The sequence below is a fragment of the Bubalus bubalis genome, chromosome 6 (genome assembly GCF_019923935.1).
Source record: "Bubalus bubalis isolate 160015118507 breed Murrah chromosome 6, NDDB_SH_1, whole genome shotgun sequence".
Taxonomy (NCBI): Eukaryota; Metazoa; Chordata; class Mammalia; order Artiodactyla; family Bovidae; genus Bubalus; species Bubalus bubalis.
The window spans coordinates 70,191,423-70,210,824 of record NC_059162.1 but is presented as its reverse complement, the minus strand read 5'-3'; the positions used below and the strand labels follow the sequence as shown (position 1 = coordinate 70,210,824).

Below are 19,402 nucleotides of genomic sequence, written 5' to 3'. Positions count from 1 at the left end.
GGGTGGTGTCATCTACATAGCTGAGGTTATTAATATTTCTCCTGGCAGTCTTGATTCCAGCTTGTGCTGCAGCCAGCCTGGCATTTCACCATGATGTACTCTGCATATAAGGAGATTAGTGAAGTGAGTTAAAAGTATGTACTCAATTGTTTTATTTTGTGCAAACCTGTGGCTACTAGGAACAACATATTATTTTTATTCTATTCATTTTAAGTATATATTTATAAAAAAAACACTCCTTTTACATGAAGAGCTCACTACAATTATGGTTTTTTCTATGTACAAATCACAGTGCTTTGCACATAGCACTCGGTACATTTCTGTTTTTATTCTCATATGCTATATGTACGCACATTTGTATACACACACTCACATATATATATATATATACACATGTATGTATGTTCAGAACTTATAATTTCCTGTAAATAGTTACTTTGAAAGGAAACAATGAGGGAATTCAGACAAACATTAAAAGTATAGTGTTAAGAGTCCTATTTGTAATACAAATAACTAATGGTGATAGGATCTATTACACTGATAGTGACTTTATTCACTCAACTATTCAAGAAAGACTTATTAAGGACCTATATTGTGTTGTCACTGGTAGGAACATTGACATGACACAATCCCTTCCCTCCTTAAGGGAACTCTGTTGTAAGGCATCAAAGCACACACAGGTGTATCCATTACCATAACACAATATGAAAGGCACCATAAACTGAACTAACAAGGAAGCAGAGGAGATAACAATGAACTCAACTTTTGGTCCACGAGAAGACTTCATAGAGGGAACATCAGTTCAACTAGATAAATAGTGGCATTTATTTAAAGAAAATAATAAAATTCTACAATAGAAGAAGGATTTAGGCAAAGTCATTCCAGGAAGCAGAAATAGTAAGACTCAGTCAATGTCTTCTGGAACAAACCTGGAAGGAAAAAACCCTGTTTTTCTGTACTATCCCATAACACACAATACCTCACTTCCAAACACAAGATACCAGCTGCATATAAGGGTTTTCTACACCAAACAGTTCTCCAGTTCTCTGGAGTCACTGAATGTGTGTCCTCCAGTTCAAATTATTTTTGACACTACCTACCTGGAATTAGCATCAGATGTCACAGGGCTGTCTCTCCTGCTTCAGATGTAATCACAAGTGTAATGTTTCATTTAAATTTCTCAGAACCTTCCTGGGTTTCTTCATTCCATTCAGTTTCCCTGCAGAATGCCTAGAAAAGAAGTCATATCGTAAGAACTATTTAATAATTAATAAGAAAATGCTAGAAATTTTATACAGCTCCTTTCTTAAAGGCTCATCTTTGAGAACCTTCAGGATTGTATTGCTTTCTGTGCTTTTTTTTCTTATCACCTCTGCTTCTCTCTCCCTTCCTCCTTCTCTCTTTTCTGGCTTTTTGGCACTCTTATGTAAACACCAGCATCTAAAATAGCCTGGATAAATCAGGGCTGCTTTAATTTTCTAGGGCTACCATAACTAAATACCATGCCCTAGGTGCTTTGAACACCAGAAATGTATCTTCTTATAGTTCTAGAGTCTGAAAACTCAAGATCAAGGTGTCAGGTTTGGTTTCTCCTGAGACCTTTCTCTTTGGATTGCCAATGGTCACCTTCTTTTCTGTCTCTTCATGAGCTGTCCTTCTGTCCCTGTCCTAATCTTCTAATCTTTCCTTCTTATAAGGACACCAATCATATTTGATGAAGGCCCAGCTGACCCTAATTAATCCACTTTCACTTAATTACCTCTGTAAATTATACCTCTTTAAATTATAGTCACATTGCAAGGTTATGGGAGTCAGAGCTTCAACATATTAAATTTGGAGAGCACACATTCAGTCCATAAGAGAGGCCTTCTATTTCCCCTGTGTTATATCTTTGCAGTGCTTGTACTTATGGCAAGAGCATTGACCTGGTTAAATTTCTTCTTGATCAGAATGTCATAAGCATCAACCACCAAGGAAGGGACGGACACACAGGTAAGACTGTGGTGAGAACAACAGTTTCTGATGCATATCAATGCTCAAGAGAAGTATGGTCAAGAGGGAGGGGAGCAGTGGCAGTGGTCAACCCCAGTGACGAGGAATATTTTATCAGTGACATTTTTTAAATTGATGATGCGTGGTGATAATAGAAAGCAGACTGACCTTTGGTCAGTTTCATTTTTGTGCAAAAGTGTTTATAGTCAATGCGTCCATTATGACCTGCATCAGGAACACACTGATCACACTGTCTTACCCTCGGTTTGCTGCTGAAACAAATGTTCTTTGTTTGTATGAGGTCTTTATTCTTTGATTTATACAAAGATGCTAATGTTTGTTCTGGTAATTACAGTGGATGTAAAAATACTAAAAAGTGTGCTTAAGCAAAAGTAGTCTCTCTATGTATCAAACAGATACTTCTTTAAAGTATGTCTTTTTTTCTCAAAGAGAGAATTAATTATCTGTCAGAGAACTCAGCTTTTGTTATATATCTCTGGCAACAATGCTATTATGTGGTAATGACTATCTTTTGAAAACTGGGGTTCATTTTCCCCTTTTCTCCTTTCATATTTTCATTCTTATTCTATTATAGGGTTGCACTCTGCTTGCTACCATGGTCACATTCGCCTGGTTCAGTTCTTACTGGATAATGGAGCTGATATGAATCTGGTAGCTTGTGATCCAAGCAGATCTAGTGGCGAAAAAGACGAGCAGACGTGTTTGATGTGGGCTTATGAAAAAGGTATATTTTTCACCATTGCATTGCTGTAGTGATAACACTGAACTGTGAGCACTGCTGATGTCACTGCATCAATAGTTCTTTTGCTTCCATGACTTGTATACTCCCATTTCCTTTGGAGATTGTATTTGAATCACTAGGAATGTGGATCAAAGAGTACAGTAGGGAAGGCAACTTCAGGGCTGCAGGTGAGCTGAAGGCACTTTTGGCATTGGCATTTTGAAGAGAGAAGGAGCTGTCACATTTCTAGTTCCTAGAGAAACAAAATTGTGATAGGCCACGTTAATTACTTTGTTGGAGATGTAGAGCTAGTCTTTACCTCTTATATGGAAGAATTTGGATGTGGATTTGAATTATCAAAGTTAAATTAATGCAAAGAAAGAATGAACGCATATTTGTCACATCTAACCCTGCTAACAATGCCTGTATTTGATAAAGTAAGGGAGCCAATGTTCAGTGCTTAAGTATACATTTATTTGAGCTTAAAGTGGTGAAAGCTTGGGTTGGAAGAACATGGGGTTTAAATCAAACTATAATGCTAATCTTGAGCAAGTTATTTATACTTGCTGAACTTTAGTTTTTTCATCTGAAAAAATGAAGACAGTAGCAACTTCATAAGATTGTAAAGATTAAATGAGATAATATGTGCAAATTGATATCACAGTGACTGGCACAAAATAAATACATAATACTTGGCATTTTCACAATGATAGCAGTGGTTATAGTAGTAGTCCATAAATAAAGAATGAAAATGAAAACTAATAAATTTTCCTTTTAAGGGAAAGGAAACTAGAGACAATCAGAAGGTAAAATATCATTTGTCATTTTTATTGAGATATATTATACCTCTTAAGCGAGCTCTACATAAACCACGTAAACTCAAACAGAGTTTAAATCTTTAGGTGAGATGGAACAGTATTGAAGTCAGAGAGATACAACTAAATACTATAAAATATATCAGATTTTGATGTCTGCATTGCGTTATTAGGATGTTCAAAGTATGTAAAGAAGTATTCTTATGTTTTTAAGTTTTAGAACACCATGCTTACAAGAACAGTTACTAAATTGTAAGATTTCTTAGGCTGTCAAGGTGATCTAAAATATTTTCTGTCTGAAGTAGGACATGAAAGTCCATTAATGAAAGGAGAGATGAGGTTTGATGGATAGAAATAGAGAGCTATTGTAAGCACATAGACAAGGAGAAAGAAAAGCATATAGGTCTGAAGACTGCTAGTGAGGAAATGATATACAAATTACTTTACAAAAAAGAAAAGTAAAAAGACATGGAATAACAAGGCATGAGTAAGATATAGGCCTGTTATGTTTTTACTTTTTATTTGAGTATTGTATAAATACAGATACACACACACATAAACACATGTCTGCACATTATAGCTCAAAGAATTTTCACTAACTGAACTCACGAAGCATTCAGATGAAGAAACTGAGAATGATCCATACCAAGAAGCCCCACTGACATTGTCTTCAGCTCACTCACCAAAAATGGTATCACGGCCTTCTTGAGGCATAGATTAGCTTTACCTCTTTCTGTACTTAATATGGATGCAGGTTCAATCCCAGGTTTAGAAAGATTGCCTGGAGATCCCCTGGCATGGCAACCCACTCCAGTATTCTTGCCTGGAGAATCTCATGGAGAGAGGAGCCTGGTAGGCTACAGTGCATAGGGTCGCGAAGAGTCGGACACAACTGAAGCAACTGAACATACACACATGTACTTAATATAAATGGCATGCTGTGATGTATACGTCTTAATGTCTGACCTGTTTAGCCCAATGAGTTCTGAGATTCATCCATATTGTTGAATGTAGCTCCAGATCATTCATTCTTATTTTATGGTATTGTTTTTAACTATATTACAATTTATTTATTCTGCTGTTTCAGGGTATTTGGATAATTGAGAACTATTAGAAACACAGCTGTTATACATGTACATATCACATACATATCTTTTGATGAATATCTGTGCACATTTCTGTTAGGTATAACTGCCTTCTAATTTGTATAAAGGGAAGTCCAGGTAGTTTTGTATTTATGTGTCAGTTGGAAACTTCAAGAGGCCTTACTAAGTTCTAGTTATGTTGCATTAATTCTCTCACGAAATCTGAGTTTCAGAGAAAGACTTTACAAAGCATTAGTCTTCCGGCAGACAGCTCAGAAATAGCTGCTGCAGCCAGCTCTTCACAGGGTTTGGCTTTGTTTGTTTTTAGTTGATTGAGAATGATGGTTGAAAACTGGCTTTACTTTTATTTTCTGTAGAGTTCTACACTTTATAAAACCTTGAATCATTGTGCAAGCTCCTAAGATTTCCTACCAAAAGACAACAACAAAAATCCTTTAGCTTAGAGGACTTACCCACTGGTCTCTGCAACATATGCCATACTTTGTCACCCTTATTTGTTCAACTAATGTGGCAGGCATCAGTGTTGCATTTCATTATTACTATGAATTTTAACAAATTGAATGTTAACACTCAGGAGACAGATGGATGTTTTGCATATGTTCTAGGGCAAAGCAAGTCAAAGCAACAAAATAAAACTATTGCTATTTTCTCTTGCTAGAGAAACGTTTCTTTGTTTTCATGTGTTCAGGGAGGATGGAAATGTCCTTGTTAAAATATTATCAGCAGTGCACTGTCCCTGTTTCCTTTGGATAAATAGTTTACATTCTCCTTCAGAGAGGGAGTCACCAAATTAATTGATCTGGCTTACCAAGGATTTTCTGAGCTGCTTGGAAATGGAGTTGAAAAAGCACTAAAACTTAACTTGGAGTTCTTTCTTCATGAAATAGAGATGATGTATAATAGAAGTGACCCCCCCACCATGGTTTGCCTATACCCTATCCAGTCCTTAAAAGAGAAAACCCAGAAGAGAGCTTTATAACCAGAGTCTATCTGTTTGAAAAGGATTACTTTGGGATGTGCCCTGTTTGAATAGCTCCTCCTAGTGTAGCTTCGAAACAGAAAACCAGGCGACTTTCTCAACAGCACTCATCTCTGAGTGATTCTAAGGCCAATTTTGCATCTGTCCCAAACAAAATTGTTAGCTGACCCACTCTGCTATTCTGTTATCACATATTTACAGCTGCTTTGGGGTTCTGAAATAATTATCTACTGTCTTTTAAATACTTGTAGAAAAGAGTTTGCTCACTATGGCTCCCTGTGGGATCAAGTATGAAGAATATTTTCTATTTACATAGTCCTTTTAACCTAAATATATCAAAATCAATTTTGGAAATAATTTTCCCAGTGACCTTGGTTCTATACAGAAGCCTACTGGTTAAGTTTCAATATTTCTCTGCCAGACTGCTCAGACCTCCAATTTTACAATACTTAGTGTTTCCTCTCCCCAGTCTGTCCTCCCTCTTCTTTTTTAGTCTTCTGAGAGTAGCCATATCTGGCTTACTCACTGGGATTTGTTCTGCCCTTCCCCTGGGGTACAAAGGACTTGTATGAATCAATTTAAATTGGCCAGAAGAAATAGCCAGCAGCCTGCTTATGTCCAAATCCTCTGCCCTAATCACCAGTATGGAAAACTCATTGAAAAGAGCCACACATAATCTTACATCCATTGCATTAAAGATGAAACTGCTGAATTGAAAAGATCTCAGCCAATTAGAATTGAACACATAGCTCAATAGTGTGCCTGGCAGTTAGATTTGAAAAGGCTGCCTTTGATAAAGAAAAGCACTCCTTTATGTCAGGCTGTTTAGGGTCAGAAAATAACCCAAACCAGAAACAGAACTAAAAACTTCTTATTTGCTTCAGTACTGACACCAGTTAAAGTAATTTACAGAGGCTCCTATTCCAATATCTAATTACCCAGAATACAATATTTGTATACAGCAGAACTACTCTAATTCACAGTGACAGGGAGCTGCAGTTGGAAAATTAGTGAGTAAGTGAGCAAAAACAATAAAAATCAAGGCTCCTGTACCATGATATATACTTTGTTCATTCCTTTTGACAAGTGTAGTATGGTGTGAATTATTTATAGTAAATGTACCATAGTGTATTCTCTAAAAGTAATGAAGTCTTATAGTTGTGAGTTTCTACAGTTTTCAGCCAGTAAAAAATAACTAAGAGATAAGGGTGAGGGAGGAGTAGAAGGAAGGAGAAGTGACTTCATTAAATTTTTTGATAAATCTTCATCCTTGGTTTATAAACTCCCAGTCTTTTTCTATATTGAATTCTTACCTACTTGGAGTTTAGTTACTTAGTTTAATAAACATAGTTTATTATGTCAGGGTGGATTGGGATGAGGTAAAGGAAGGAATAAACAAAATGTTTAGGTGGTGTTTAAAATTCTATGTGTAATTTTCTGTCTTCTGGTTATCTCTCTACATGTTTAGTTAACTCTCTTTAAAAAATAAATAAAATAATACCAGCTTTCACTTTTCACTTTCATGCATTGGAGAAGGAAATGGCAACCCACTCCAGTGTTCTTGCCTGGAGAATCCCAGGGATGGGGAAGCCTGGTGGGCTGCCCTCTGGGGTTGCACAGAGTCGGACACGACTGAAGAGACTTAGCAGCGGCAGCAGCGGCAGCTCTCATTAGAATAGGAAGAACCTTTATTCTAATAGGGGAATAATACAAAAAATTTTGAAACATAATAACTATATGTGAAACTGTATATGTTAATACAACTAGTAGAAGAGAACTTTACACTCGTTAATACCTTATTACATATGCATATGTACATGCGTGCATGCTCAGTTGCTCAGCTGTGTCCAACTCTTTGCAACCCCATGTACTGTAGTCCACAGGCTCCTCTGTCCATGGGATTCACCAGGCAAGAATACTGGAGTGGGTTGCCATTTCCTTCTCCAAGGGATCTTTCCAACCCAGGGACTGAATCTGCATCTCCTGTTTTGTGAGGAGGATGCTTTACTGCTGAGCCACCAGGGAAACCCATTCACACTATAGCTATGCAAAATTGCTTGCTCCTCCCTACACATGTCCTGTTATTCCAGTTTTCTAAATCTTTTCTCATGCCATTCTCTCTTTCGCTATACCCTTCCACATTGCCTACTCCACTTCACTTTAAATTTCTGATTTCTACTTAGCCTTCAAGACCCAGTTTATGGATCCTATCTTCTAGAAAGTCTCCCCTGACGTTCCAGCCTAGTACACATGTCCGTTTGTTTTATTGTGCCATACTCATACTTCTGTCTCTGGTTGAAACATCATTCCCCATAACTTTTTGAGGACAAACATTTGGGCTATTAATCTCTGTCTTCCAAAACCTTAATTCAATGGCTGATTCCTAATAGCTGCTCAATACACATTTGCTGAAGTAGAGAATGAGGAGGTATTTCAGTCATAACATTCTATCAGGTATCTCACTGCATGGCATACAATCAGTCATAATATAGTTGATCTTTTCAAGAACGCTAATTACTGATATCTGTTTTCTCTGTGGGGATTTTTTTTTTTAATATTGTAGGTTTTTGTATTAACTGCACAATTCTAATACTCAAAGTAATAGGCAAAAGATTTTAAAGAATATTCTAAATAAACTTCCTCTTTCTCATTGGAACTGCAGAATTTTTTAATCTGGCTAGAATGCTCTTATTCTCCCTTTTTGCTTAATAACTCACGCTTATCTTTCAAGTTCAGCTTAAAAGACAATTCCTCAAGGAACACTTCCCTGACCCCTCCAGCCTATTGTAAAATAACATCGTTATGCACACTCACAGCATCTTCTACCTTTCCTTCCTAAAGAATCCGCCTGCCAATGCAGGATTTGATCCCTGGGTGGGAAAGACCCCTGGAGAAGGAAATGGCTACTCCAGTATTTTTGCCTGGGGAAATCCCATGGACAGAGGAGCCTGGCGGTCTACGGTCCATGGGATTGCAAAAGAGTTGGACACGACTTAGTGACTAAACCAAAATATTTGTATTCTAAACAAAACATATAAAAGATATATATATACTATACAACATACACAAAATTTACAGTGAATATATATACATATATGTTTTTCTACTACACAACATTACAAGAGTAAGGGGCATTTCTGTTTCAACATTATACTCTTATACTTTGTGCCATTCATTCATTCATTCAAAAATCTGTGTCACAAAACTAATATGTGATAGACAGTATACTCAGAACTGAGGTAAAATAGTGAGCAAAAGAGATATCTCCCTGCACTTAAGAAGTTTGCATTTCTAGTAGAAGAGACATGTCATAAGAAGGATAACAAATAGAAACTATCAGATAATAATAAATGCTAAGAATAAAATAAAAAGGAAACATGATAGCAAGTAAAAAGTTCAAGGACACTATTTAAAATGAAAAAGTCACAGAGGGCTTCCCTTGAAAGATATTGTTTGAGCTGGTCTCTAATGGGCACTCAATAGATATGTGTGGAAGAGAAAGGAAGGAGAAATAAAGGCAAAGTGCAAAGGGAGGAAAAAGAGGAAGGAGGAATGTTAAATGGTTTGTATCAATGTTCTTTTGCCAAAAGTATTCATCCTTGTGGAGTCTTATCTCAAGATGAAGGAAGACTAGCGACATTCTATCTGGTCCTGGTGAACAAGGAACAAGAATTCTTGATAAGGAACAGGAATCATGGGGGAAGCAGGGAGTGTGTTCTCTTTCTCATGATATCAAATTAAATCAGTTTTCAGATTTATGTCAGAAGACCATGTCACAAGTCTGAAATTTTTGTTCTCTCTGATTTTATGAGGGACCAGGATTGTCAGGAGGAAAATGAGCCATTGAAGGGCAAACAAACATCAGGAGCCATCCTCTGATCTCACTTTTCAGTGTTTCTGGAAAATGGGTTTTTAACCTGAATATAAGGGGGAATAGCAAAATATTGAGCAAAGCCCCATCTATATCATTGCTGTGAGAGTTGTATTTTTTGAGGCAGGTATAAAGAAGGTCCAAACTGTTTTTTGATGGCCTGGACATGTGGTACATATGAGATCAATAAGAATTTCTTGGCTTCTTTATCAAGATCAAATCTCCATGTTTTCTACTTAATCTCAGACCCACAGGGCCTCACAGTCAGAAAGTCAGAGAGAAGGTCTTAATACTGGTGTCATTCACCATTAATCTTTAGATCTAGGTTTTAAAATGATTTTCATTGCAAGCTTTCTTCTGTGTTCTTAAAATAATTTCTCATAGCAGTGAACAACATTCATTGTTTCTAGGACGAAATGGTAGGGACTGACAGACAACCTTATAGGGAAATAATAAAATTTGTACTTTCCTTTCTCAAATAATTGTGAATCCTCTTTTGTGTATGTGGCCACAATATAGATACTAAATTGTCCAGCCCTTTGAATGGACTTGTAGCCTCAATGGACAACTTAGGTTTTAAAATAAAGAGCTATTCAGAAAGTTGTGAGGGTGTGTGTGTGGGGCGGGGGGTTGTGGGGGAAATCACTCCTAATGTAAGGAATAAAGGAACATAAGAAGAAGACATTAAAGGGGAAGCCTGGTGCTTGGGGAATAAAGACAGGACTAGAAGAGCAGGGAGCTGGAAATGAAAGTGACTGCAAGCCAGCAGGGAAGAGTCCCATATGCCAAAACCCTCAAGGGCACCTGTGAGTAATAGTCTGAAAGTGCAAATCATTATTATAACTGCATTAGGCTAATAACATAGCAACCTCCTATTTGGGTAAAACACTTGGATGTAGATAGTAAATTCTTAGATATGGGAAAACATTTTATTTAATTAGTGGAACTTCGATTATCTCTGGATGTGTTCCATTAGTGTACCTTGGTTATCTGGGTATATCCATTATCAGGAGTTTGGCTCACAAGTCCATTTAGTGAGTTCCATCAAGGCCTTTTTCTGCTTAACCCCTCACAGCCAAGTATCAGGGTACTGGGCTCTAGTGGTTTTCAGGTTTCTTTGCATACACTGGTAGTTTGTCAGAGCAATGCTAGTAGAGGAGAATTGCCCGTACATGTAGCAGGAGGTGGGAAATCAGGCAGAGATGCCTTCCAGAGCCAAGGGGGCCTCTTGGCATTTCCCTGGCAGCCTCGTGCTTATCATCCGCCAGAACCCAGGCACTCATTAGGCTCTTGATGAAAAGCATCCTAAGGAAAATGCCAGCAAATTGTGCCACTGTGCTGGCAGGAAATTAAAACTGCTCAGAGCAAGTGGAGCCAAGAGAGCTGTTGAGATGAAAGGTAACATCAAGGGTGTGATCACGGACTCACACAGGCATTCAAGATTCAAGATGTGGCTTTCTGCTTCACTAGGGAAAGCAGGAGGCCCTCTCAGCTGTCAGCCACTGTCAGTCCAACAGAGGGGCTGAGACTGGTGAGGAGGTGGGCTCTGTGATACAAGCTTTGTTGTGCTTGGGTAAGTGCTTGTGGTTTGGGTTCTTTTCTTTCCCCGCAGGAGCCTCTCTTAGGAAAAACAGAAATAAGAAAAAAGATTTGTTTTTGATTTGTTCTGTTCTTCCTGGTCCCAAACACTTAAAAATCAAATTAAGTAAAATAACAATTTCAAGAGTATCACAGGTCTTATTTAAGTAGGATCAGATAGTGTGGATAGGAGCAGATAAAACCTTAGAGCCTAAGAATCTAGCAGTGGGACAGATGAAGGGGTGTTTTAATTCTGTGGAAAATTCTTGGTGGTGGTGCTAATTTGCTTGAGGCTCAAATGGTCATTAGCAGTGGAGAAGAAAGAAAAGCAGTACCAACATGCAAACATAAGCACATTGAGATTTGATTTGGTAGGCAGAGCAATGGCCCCCAAAGATGCTGAAGTCCTGTTCCCTGAAACCTGAGAGTATGCTGCCTTACATAGCAAGTGGCTAAGGGGAATTAAAATTGTAGACTAGCTGCTGACTAACTGACTTTGAAAGAGAGAAAAGAAACCTGGATCTTCCAGATGGGCCTAATGTAACATCAGGCTCCTAAAATGTAAGCAGAAGCCAGAGTGATAGGATGTAAGAAGGACTCAGCCAGCTGGTGATGGTTTTGAAGATATAGAAAGGGGGCCACAAGCCAAGGAATTTTGGTGGCCTCTAGAGGTTAAAGCATCTGCCTACAATGCAGGAGACCCGGGTTTGATCCCTGGGTCAGGAAGATCCCCTGCAGAAGGAAATGGCAACCCACTCCAGTATTCTTGCCTGGAGAATCCCATGGAGGGAGGACCCTGGTAGGCTACAGTCCACGGGGTTGCAAAGAGTCAGATACAACTGAGCTACTTCACTTTCATTTTCAGAAACTGGAATAGGAAAGGAAAGGAAACTGATATTCCCTAGGGCCTCTAGGAGGAATGCAGGCCTGCCAATAGCTTGATTTTAGGCCAGTGAGAATCATGTTGGACTCTGACCTCCAGAACTACAACATGGTAGAGTTGAATTAAACCACTGTATCTGTGGTAATTAACAGTAGCAAAGAAAATGAATATACTGTTATTGAATATTCATTGGAAGGACTGATGTTGAAGCTGAAACTCCAATACTTTGGCCACCTGATGCAAAGAACTGACTCATTTGAAAAGCCCCTGATGCTGGGAAAAACTGAAGGTGAAAGGAGAAGGGGACGACAGAGGATGAGATGGTTGGATGGTATCACCGACTCAATGGACATGAGTTTGAATAAATTCCAGGAGTTGGCAATGGACAGGGAGGCCTGGTGTGCTGCAGTCCATGGGGTCACAAAGAATCAGATACAACTGAGCGACTGAACTGAACTGACTGATTTAGAAAATTTATCTGAGGTTCCAAAAATAGAGTTTCCAAGTTCATTTACAATTCTTGAAGCAAAATAGTAAGGCAAGAAAGCAGTGAAAAAATCCAAAAGGCATATTTATGTGTTAGAACTGTTAGGCATATTACATCTATTGCCTCTCTTAATCTTTACGACAGCCTTATGAAGAAGTCTCATCACCTCTAATCTGTAAACAAGGATATTTTTGAAAAGTAAAAACAAATCATGCCCTTCAATTAATCAAAATCTTCCAGCAGTCTCCCATCTTCTCTGCGTTAGTATCCAGACTCCTTATCCTCACCTATAAGCTGTAAAGCTCCACATCAGTAGTATTAAAGTGTGGATTACTGATCAGCCTCACCTGGGACTTTGTTAGAAAAGCAACTCTCAGATCCCGCTAGAGACCTTTTCAATCAGAATCTCTGAGAGTAGGCTCAGGAATCTGTGGTTTAACATGTCCTCCAGGGGATTCTTGTACACACAACTAAGTCTGAAAAGTCCTCCACATGATGTGCATTCATCTACTTCTCCAGCTAAATCTGGGCCACTCATCCTTGCTTGTGATGCTCCGGCCAAACTGGCCATCTTTCATTTTCTGAACATGTCATGCTTTCTCCCATTTGGGGCTCTTTACCTTATCTCTTCTTTCTGATTAATAGACTTTCTTTAGAAATTTACCTGTTGGCTTATGCCTTTCATGTTTTGCAGTTTTCCTGTTTGTGAGCACATGAGAGTCCAGTAAAAGAATATTGATGGTACTAGTTTCCCATTATTTCATCACCCATGTGTGCATGCTACATCGTTTCCGTCGTGTCTGACTCTTTTGCAACCCCATGGACTGTAGCCCACCAGGCCTCTGTCCATGGCATTCTCCAGGCAAGAATACCGAAGTGGTTTGCCATGCCCTCCTTACCTGTGTCGATGATTTGAGAAAACCATTGATCTGCTACAGATGATAAGATAATGGACACTAGTTGTTAACTGTAGATATGTTTTTCTACAAGTTTAAACAATCACAGTTACAATTGTTTTTGTTTTTGTTTTTTTTTAACTTGAATATGGATCTGAAATGTTGCATTTTAAAAAGCTTTTAGTGCTGATAAATATCTTAATCATTTCATCTCATGATCCTTCATGCTCTATTAATTTTAATTCTTTTCTGAAGGGAGGATTTAATAAGCAGGTACAATTCACAGCATATTCTCTATATTCTAGCTAAATGTATCTGAAGCCATGTTAACTATGAACCCTTCATGATAGATAAGCATTTATACTTTTTCAATTTCTAAATTTTGCCCTTTATACAGTGAGTTTTGTTGCAATTCACAAGTCTCTTGGCAGGGTCTTTAAGGCTGACTTTGTTTTCTTCTTGTATAAATTAGCTACAGTAGATTATTTTCACAGTTAAAGCATAAAATAGTATCAAAGTTTAGTTCTATTGAAAATTGTCTGTCTACTCAAGGAGCATTTGGCATTTTATTCTTTGTAATTGTAAGTTCATAGTACAATTAACAAGTTCCCGAATTTTAGTGGTATTATGTAATAGAAATTTATTTCTCAGTCATGTTACAGTTCAGGGGAGGCACTTCTGGTCAGTGGGTTGCTTTTTCCCCTCCCATATAGTCTCAGAGCTCTCCACATCCAGCTAGCAAATAGGGAGAGGAGAGAAGACTCACTTATTTCTCAAAGTCCAGACCTGGAAATGACATCACTTTTGCTCATATTTACTTGATGGGTATCTGTCACAAAGCCACAGTTAGATGCAATGGGAATACAGAGTTTTTGTCCCTGGATGGGTAGCCATTCTCACTGACAGATTCACTCTGTGAATGGGAACTACAAATATTGGTAGGCAGCCAGCTGTCTTCAGCCACAGGAATCTATGGAAATTATCTTAATGCCCTGTTATACTGCACTTGCCAGTCAAATGTAATGCTCAGTCACAGCAAATAAATCTCTCCTTCCTGGTTACCAAATGTACTTTTCACTCTTATAATCATGATCCTTACCATTGCACTTGATGTTTGCTCATTTAGAAATTCTACAATTCTTATTGTTTGTTCAATTACACTAAACTTCCTGAGAGTAGGACCACAGTTGCCTTGTTCATTGCATCCCCCATACCCAACATAGTGCTTGAGATAGTGCCTCACATATAGCAGTCTTTTTTTTTTTAATTGAAGTGTACTTGACTTACAATATTATATTAGTTTCAGGTATATGACTTTGTGATTTGATGTTTTTATATGTTACAAAATGATGGTGGAGTCTAAATGAATTCTTTTGAATGAATGCATGAATGAAAGTGCTCAATTCCTATTGCAGCGTATTGCTTCTTAATATTCATCCTGTTTCAAGCTACCTCTGGTTATTTTGCAATTAGATGGTGAGCTGAATAGATCAAATAAGAACTAAGACCCTTTGCCCTTCTTTGTCTTTTCATAAAGGACATGATGCAATTGTCACACTTCTGAAACATTATAAGAGACCTCAGGATGAATTGCCCTGTAATGAATATTCTCAGCCTGGAGGAGGTACCCTCTTTCTTTTTAAATTTTCGTTATAGTGATATTGTGGCTAGAGGTAAGCCTGTGTTTCTCTTAGCAACATTTTAGGGTTCAAGAGGAAGGCTTATCAGATTAGCTTTATTTTAATAAAATTGATGTCTGAGTAAGGCTGAAAATAAAGAAGCCCCCACTTAGGCTACTTTCTAACTCACCCATCTGCAGTTCCTCCAAGTTTTACATCCCCTGGACTGGATGTTTATGAGGCTGGTAGATGCCTGGGAAGGCCTAGTAAGCTGAGCAGTCATTTTCCCTTTCAGCAATCTATTAAGATAGGACAGAGAATACTCATATGCAGACACAAATTAAATTTGCTGGAGTCTGCTAGACCTTGGATTTTTATTTTTAATCATTTTATGTACACTCTAAATAAATACTTGCTATACAGTTTCAGTGTCCAGAGAAAGATCTGGGCTTAAGTTACACTCTCACTTGGTGTTATTAGCAAGTTTTCTTTTGTTATGTGCTTCTTTGTATAATGTTTAACTTTTATGTAGGAAAAATCATTTGCTACTTTTAACTCTGTAATATAATTTGATTTCAGATGGCTCCTATGTGTCTGTTCCATCTCCTTTGGGGAAGATTAAAAGCATGACAAAAGGTATTTTAATATGGGACAATTGTTATATTTTATTACTGAGTAATTACTGCCTCAAATATGATAACTTCCTATTTTGTCTTACATATTACAAATGACTATTTTGCAGGCATAAGTAATATTATTAGCAGATCATTCTTTCCACGATTAACCTCATCTGCTGTTATTTTGCATATGTCCTCTTAGTTCATGAAGTGAAAATTCCATATGAATATTAAAAGAAGATCAAATTCTCATAGACTTCTGTATTTTTAATGAAAGTTAAGTTGTAACTATTAATATCTTTCATAAGAATTGGTAATAGGTTTGTCATAGGGAAAAAACTGAAAAAAAATAAATTATATTTCAAGAGATCCCAAGTAAGTAATAACTTTGGGAACTTTTTGAATGTATACTATCACAGAAATTAATACCACTGAATCAGGGAAGTAAAACATATACAACTGTAAATTTATATTGAACTATTTAGAGATTGAAATTTTAAAAAATTATTTCTGGCTTTGAATGTGTCTTCTGAATGATTCACATGCTTATTTCCTAATTGGCATCTCTTTAAGGTTGAATTTATGGCTATTTGACTAAGCTTTTTGTGACAGGTTGAAGGGATTGACCAGATAAGACTCTTTATCATGATGTGATATGAACTGTATTCTAGAGTTGCCACATCATACAGCAAGTAGTGGTTGGCCAAATCAGGTATAAACTCTCAGCCTTGATAACAAAGGTCAGGTAGCAAAGGCAGAGAGCTAACATGTTTTTAATGCACGGGAATAGGGATCATTTATGATAAGGTTTTTGTATGTCCAAATAGTCAGTTACAGTTGGAAAATTAAATGGTACTAGGGAAAGATATTTTTGGTTAAGCATATATGTGCATGTGTGTTTAAACATCCACATGTTTGCTGTTTATTTTTTTAAAAATATAAAATAACAATTCCTGTTTGCAGAGAAGGCAGATGTTCTCCTCTTAAGGGCTGGCTTGCCTTCACATTTCCATCTTCAGCTCTCAGAAATTGAGTTCCATGAGATCATCGGCTCAGGTAACTTAAGAAAATACTAGTCTGTTTTAGTTTAATGAGCTCCATATGTTAACATGTGTTTACTTGTTTGTCTTACACAATTTTAGGTTCTTTTGGGAAAGTGTATAAAGGACGATGCAGAAATAAAATAGTGGCTATAAAACGGTAAGCAAGCAAATGAGAAATGTTAGCATCTGAGTAGTAAACTTTGAGAAGTATATGCATGGTGAGCCCCTTGTTTTGATTCATCTGGTGACTGAAGACTCCCGTTGCTGTGTTTTTCAGTTACCGAGCCAACACCTACTGCTCCAAGTCAGATGTGGATATGTTTTGCCGAGAGGTGTCCATTCTCTGCCGGCTTAATCATCCATGTGTCGTTCAGTTTGTGGGTGCTTGCTTGAATGACCCCAGCCAGTTTGCCATCGTCACTCAGTACATATCAGGGGGTTCCCTGTTCTCCCTCCTTCATGAACAGAAGAGGTATGGTCACTGATTCATCATTTTGCATGTCATTGGAATTACATTTACAACACCTCATATGCTTTCTGCTTAGATGAGCCTTTGCTTTCTGAAATCTCTGAGTTCTAGGAAATGGGGCATTCTAAAGATGGCTAATAATTTATGCCCAATAATTATTTTTTAATGAATAGAAAGACTTCTATGTTCTCTTAACAAGAATCCAATTTAAGATAACAAATTCAAGGAATTTAAATTAGTAACTGAATAATTAGGCTAAATTTGATGTACCAGGAAAGCAGATATGTGTAAGCTCAGAATAAAATAATTACTAGGGGTCGCAGTATTTATTTTTAAAAGTTTTAAGAAAGAATAATCTTGTACAAGTCTAATTTGAATTAACTTTCTAGATCTATGCATATGATAATTAGAATGTGGTTTTTACGTAGTAATTAGATTTCCTTTTTATGTTATTATAAAGAAATTAAGTGTAATATTACAAATATTATAAAATCAAGTTGAATGTTTAAATAAGAGGGGTTGGTATCTGAATTGATCTATAGTAAAGCATTATCAGGTGTAGAAAAAGCTATTTTTCCGCATTTGTTGAGTTTTTAGCTTAACCTTCAATCAAGTAAAAAAGGCTGAAATTGTACAGAATAACAAATTACACACACTATTGATTTCTTGTAAAAGATGTAGTATTGGATTTGACCATTTCATCCTCATTAAATTTATTTTTAAATTCTAGGATACTTGATTTGCAGTCAAAATTAATCATTGCAGTAGATGTTGCCAAAGGTATGGAGTACCTTCACAACTTGACACAGCCAATTATTCACCGTGACTTAAACAGGTATTTTTCCCCTTAAATAATGAACCTGAAATTCTGTAACTGACTAGGAATCTAAGATAGATTTCAGTGAAGATACATTTTATATTTATTGTAGAATACAATTTTCTACTCTGTGGGTGAGGGGATGGGCTAACATTAGCCTAGGCAACAGAATGTCGCACCATTGTCTTTTACAGAAATATAAAGCTGTATAACTGCTTCTCAGGGGTCTTTCAAATCTATGAAAAATATCCAGAAAGATGATAACATCTGTAAAATTCAACAGCTAGCTAGTTCTCAGGCCACTAGAGTCAGATCAAGGATTGAGATCAATGACCATTATAGAATGTCATGTCTCATTCAAAGTTAAGTACTGTAGGAGGACCTGATATAAAATTGTCTGAAATACTACTATTGTGCTAACATTTTGATATTTTTCTTATAAAAACAAACTCAGCCAAAACACAGCAGCTCATTTACCTCACTATCACATGAAGATGTTTTCATATGGAATGGAGACTTCAAACAAATAGAGAATTATTGTGTCTCAGTGGTGGAATCCCAAGGCTTTTTGTTTGTTTGTTTGTCTATTTTAGTGAATGCTTTCTCTAAGCAAAGTCTTACAGGGAGGTTGATACACAAAATGTAACAGCTTTAGTCGGAGGCTGAGTATACAGTAGAGAATTAATTTCTCTACTGTTCATTTCTCACTGCCAAAGAGGGAGCTCCTTGGGCCATCTCTCTGTAATTCCAGAGATCCTAAGGAGAAAAGGCAGAAAAATCTGATAAATCACTAGTTTATGAAAGAAGTCAGATTATTCAAAATCAATATGTTTATTTATGGTTGTCAATAAGGTTCAGATAGGTCTCAAACCACTAGACCATTCAGGTATGACCTAAATCAAATCCCTTATGATTATACAGTGGAAGTGAGAAATAGATTTAAGGGCCTAGATCTGATAGAGTGCCTGATGAACTATGGAATGAGGTTTGTGACATTGTATAGGAGACAGGGAACAAGACCATCCCCATGGAAAAGAAATGCAAAAAAGCAAAATGGCTGTCTGGGGAGGCCTTACAAATAGCTGTGAAAAGAAGAGAAGTGAAAAGCACAGGAGAAAAGGAAAGATATAAGCATTTGAATGCAGAGTTCCAAAGAATAGCAAGAAGAGATAAGAAAGCCTTCCTCAGCGATCAATGCAAAGAAATAGAGGAAAACAACAGAATGGGAAAGACTAGGGATCTCTTCAAGAAAATTAGAGATACCAAAGGAACATTTCATGCAAAGATGGGCTCGATAAAGGACAGAAATGGTATGGACCTAACAGGAGCAGAAGATATTAAGAAGAAGTGGCAAGAATACACAGAAGAACTGTACAAAAAAAGATCTTCATGACCTAGATAATCACGATGGTGTGATCACTCATCTAGAGCCAGACATCCTGGAATGTGAAGTCAAGTGGGCCTTAGAAAGCATCACTACAAACACAG

The 19,402-nt window shown here is 37.2% G+C and overlaps 1 protein-coding gene across 1 annotated transcript in view; it reads left to right on the top strand.

Annotated features, from left to right (window-relative positions):
• Nucleotides 1–19,402, top strand: part of LOC102397960 (serine/threonine-protein kinase TNNI3K) — a 331,002-nt gene that overhangs the window by 106,055 nt on the left and 205,545 nt on the right. The window contains exons 10-17 of the mRNA XM_045166126.1: nucleotides 1,898–1,992; nucleotides 2,588–2,737; nucleotides 14,887–14,973; nucleotides 15,548–15,604; nucleotides 16,549–16,641; nucleotides 16,728–16,785; nucleotides 16,906–17,100; nucleotides 17,828–17,932. Of these exons, the coding sequence (XP_045022061.1) occupies nucleotides 1,898–1,992; nucleotides 2,588–2,737; nucleotides 14,887–14,973; nucleotides 15,548–15,604; nucleotides 16,549–16,641; nucleotides 16,728–16,785; nucleotides 16,906–17,100; nucleotides 17,828–17,932 (840 nt within the window). The remainder of the gene's footprint in view (nucleotides 1–1,897; nucleotides 1,993–2,587; nucleotides 2,738–14,886; nucleotides 14,974–15,547; nucleotides 15,605–16,548; nucleotides 16,642–16,727; nucleotides 16,786–16,905; nucleotides 17,101–17,827; nucleotides 17,933–19,402) is intronic.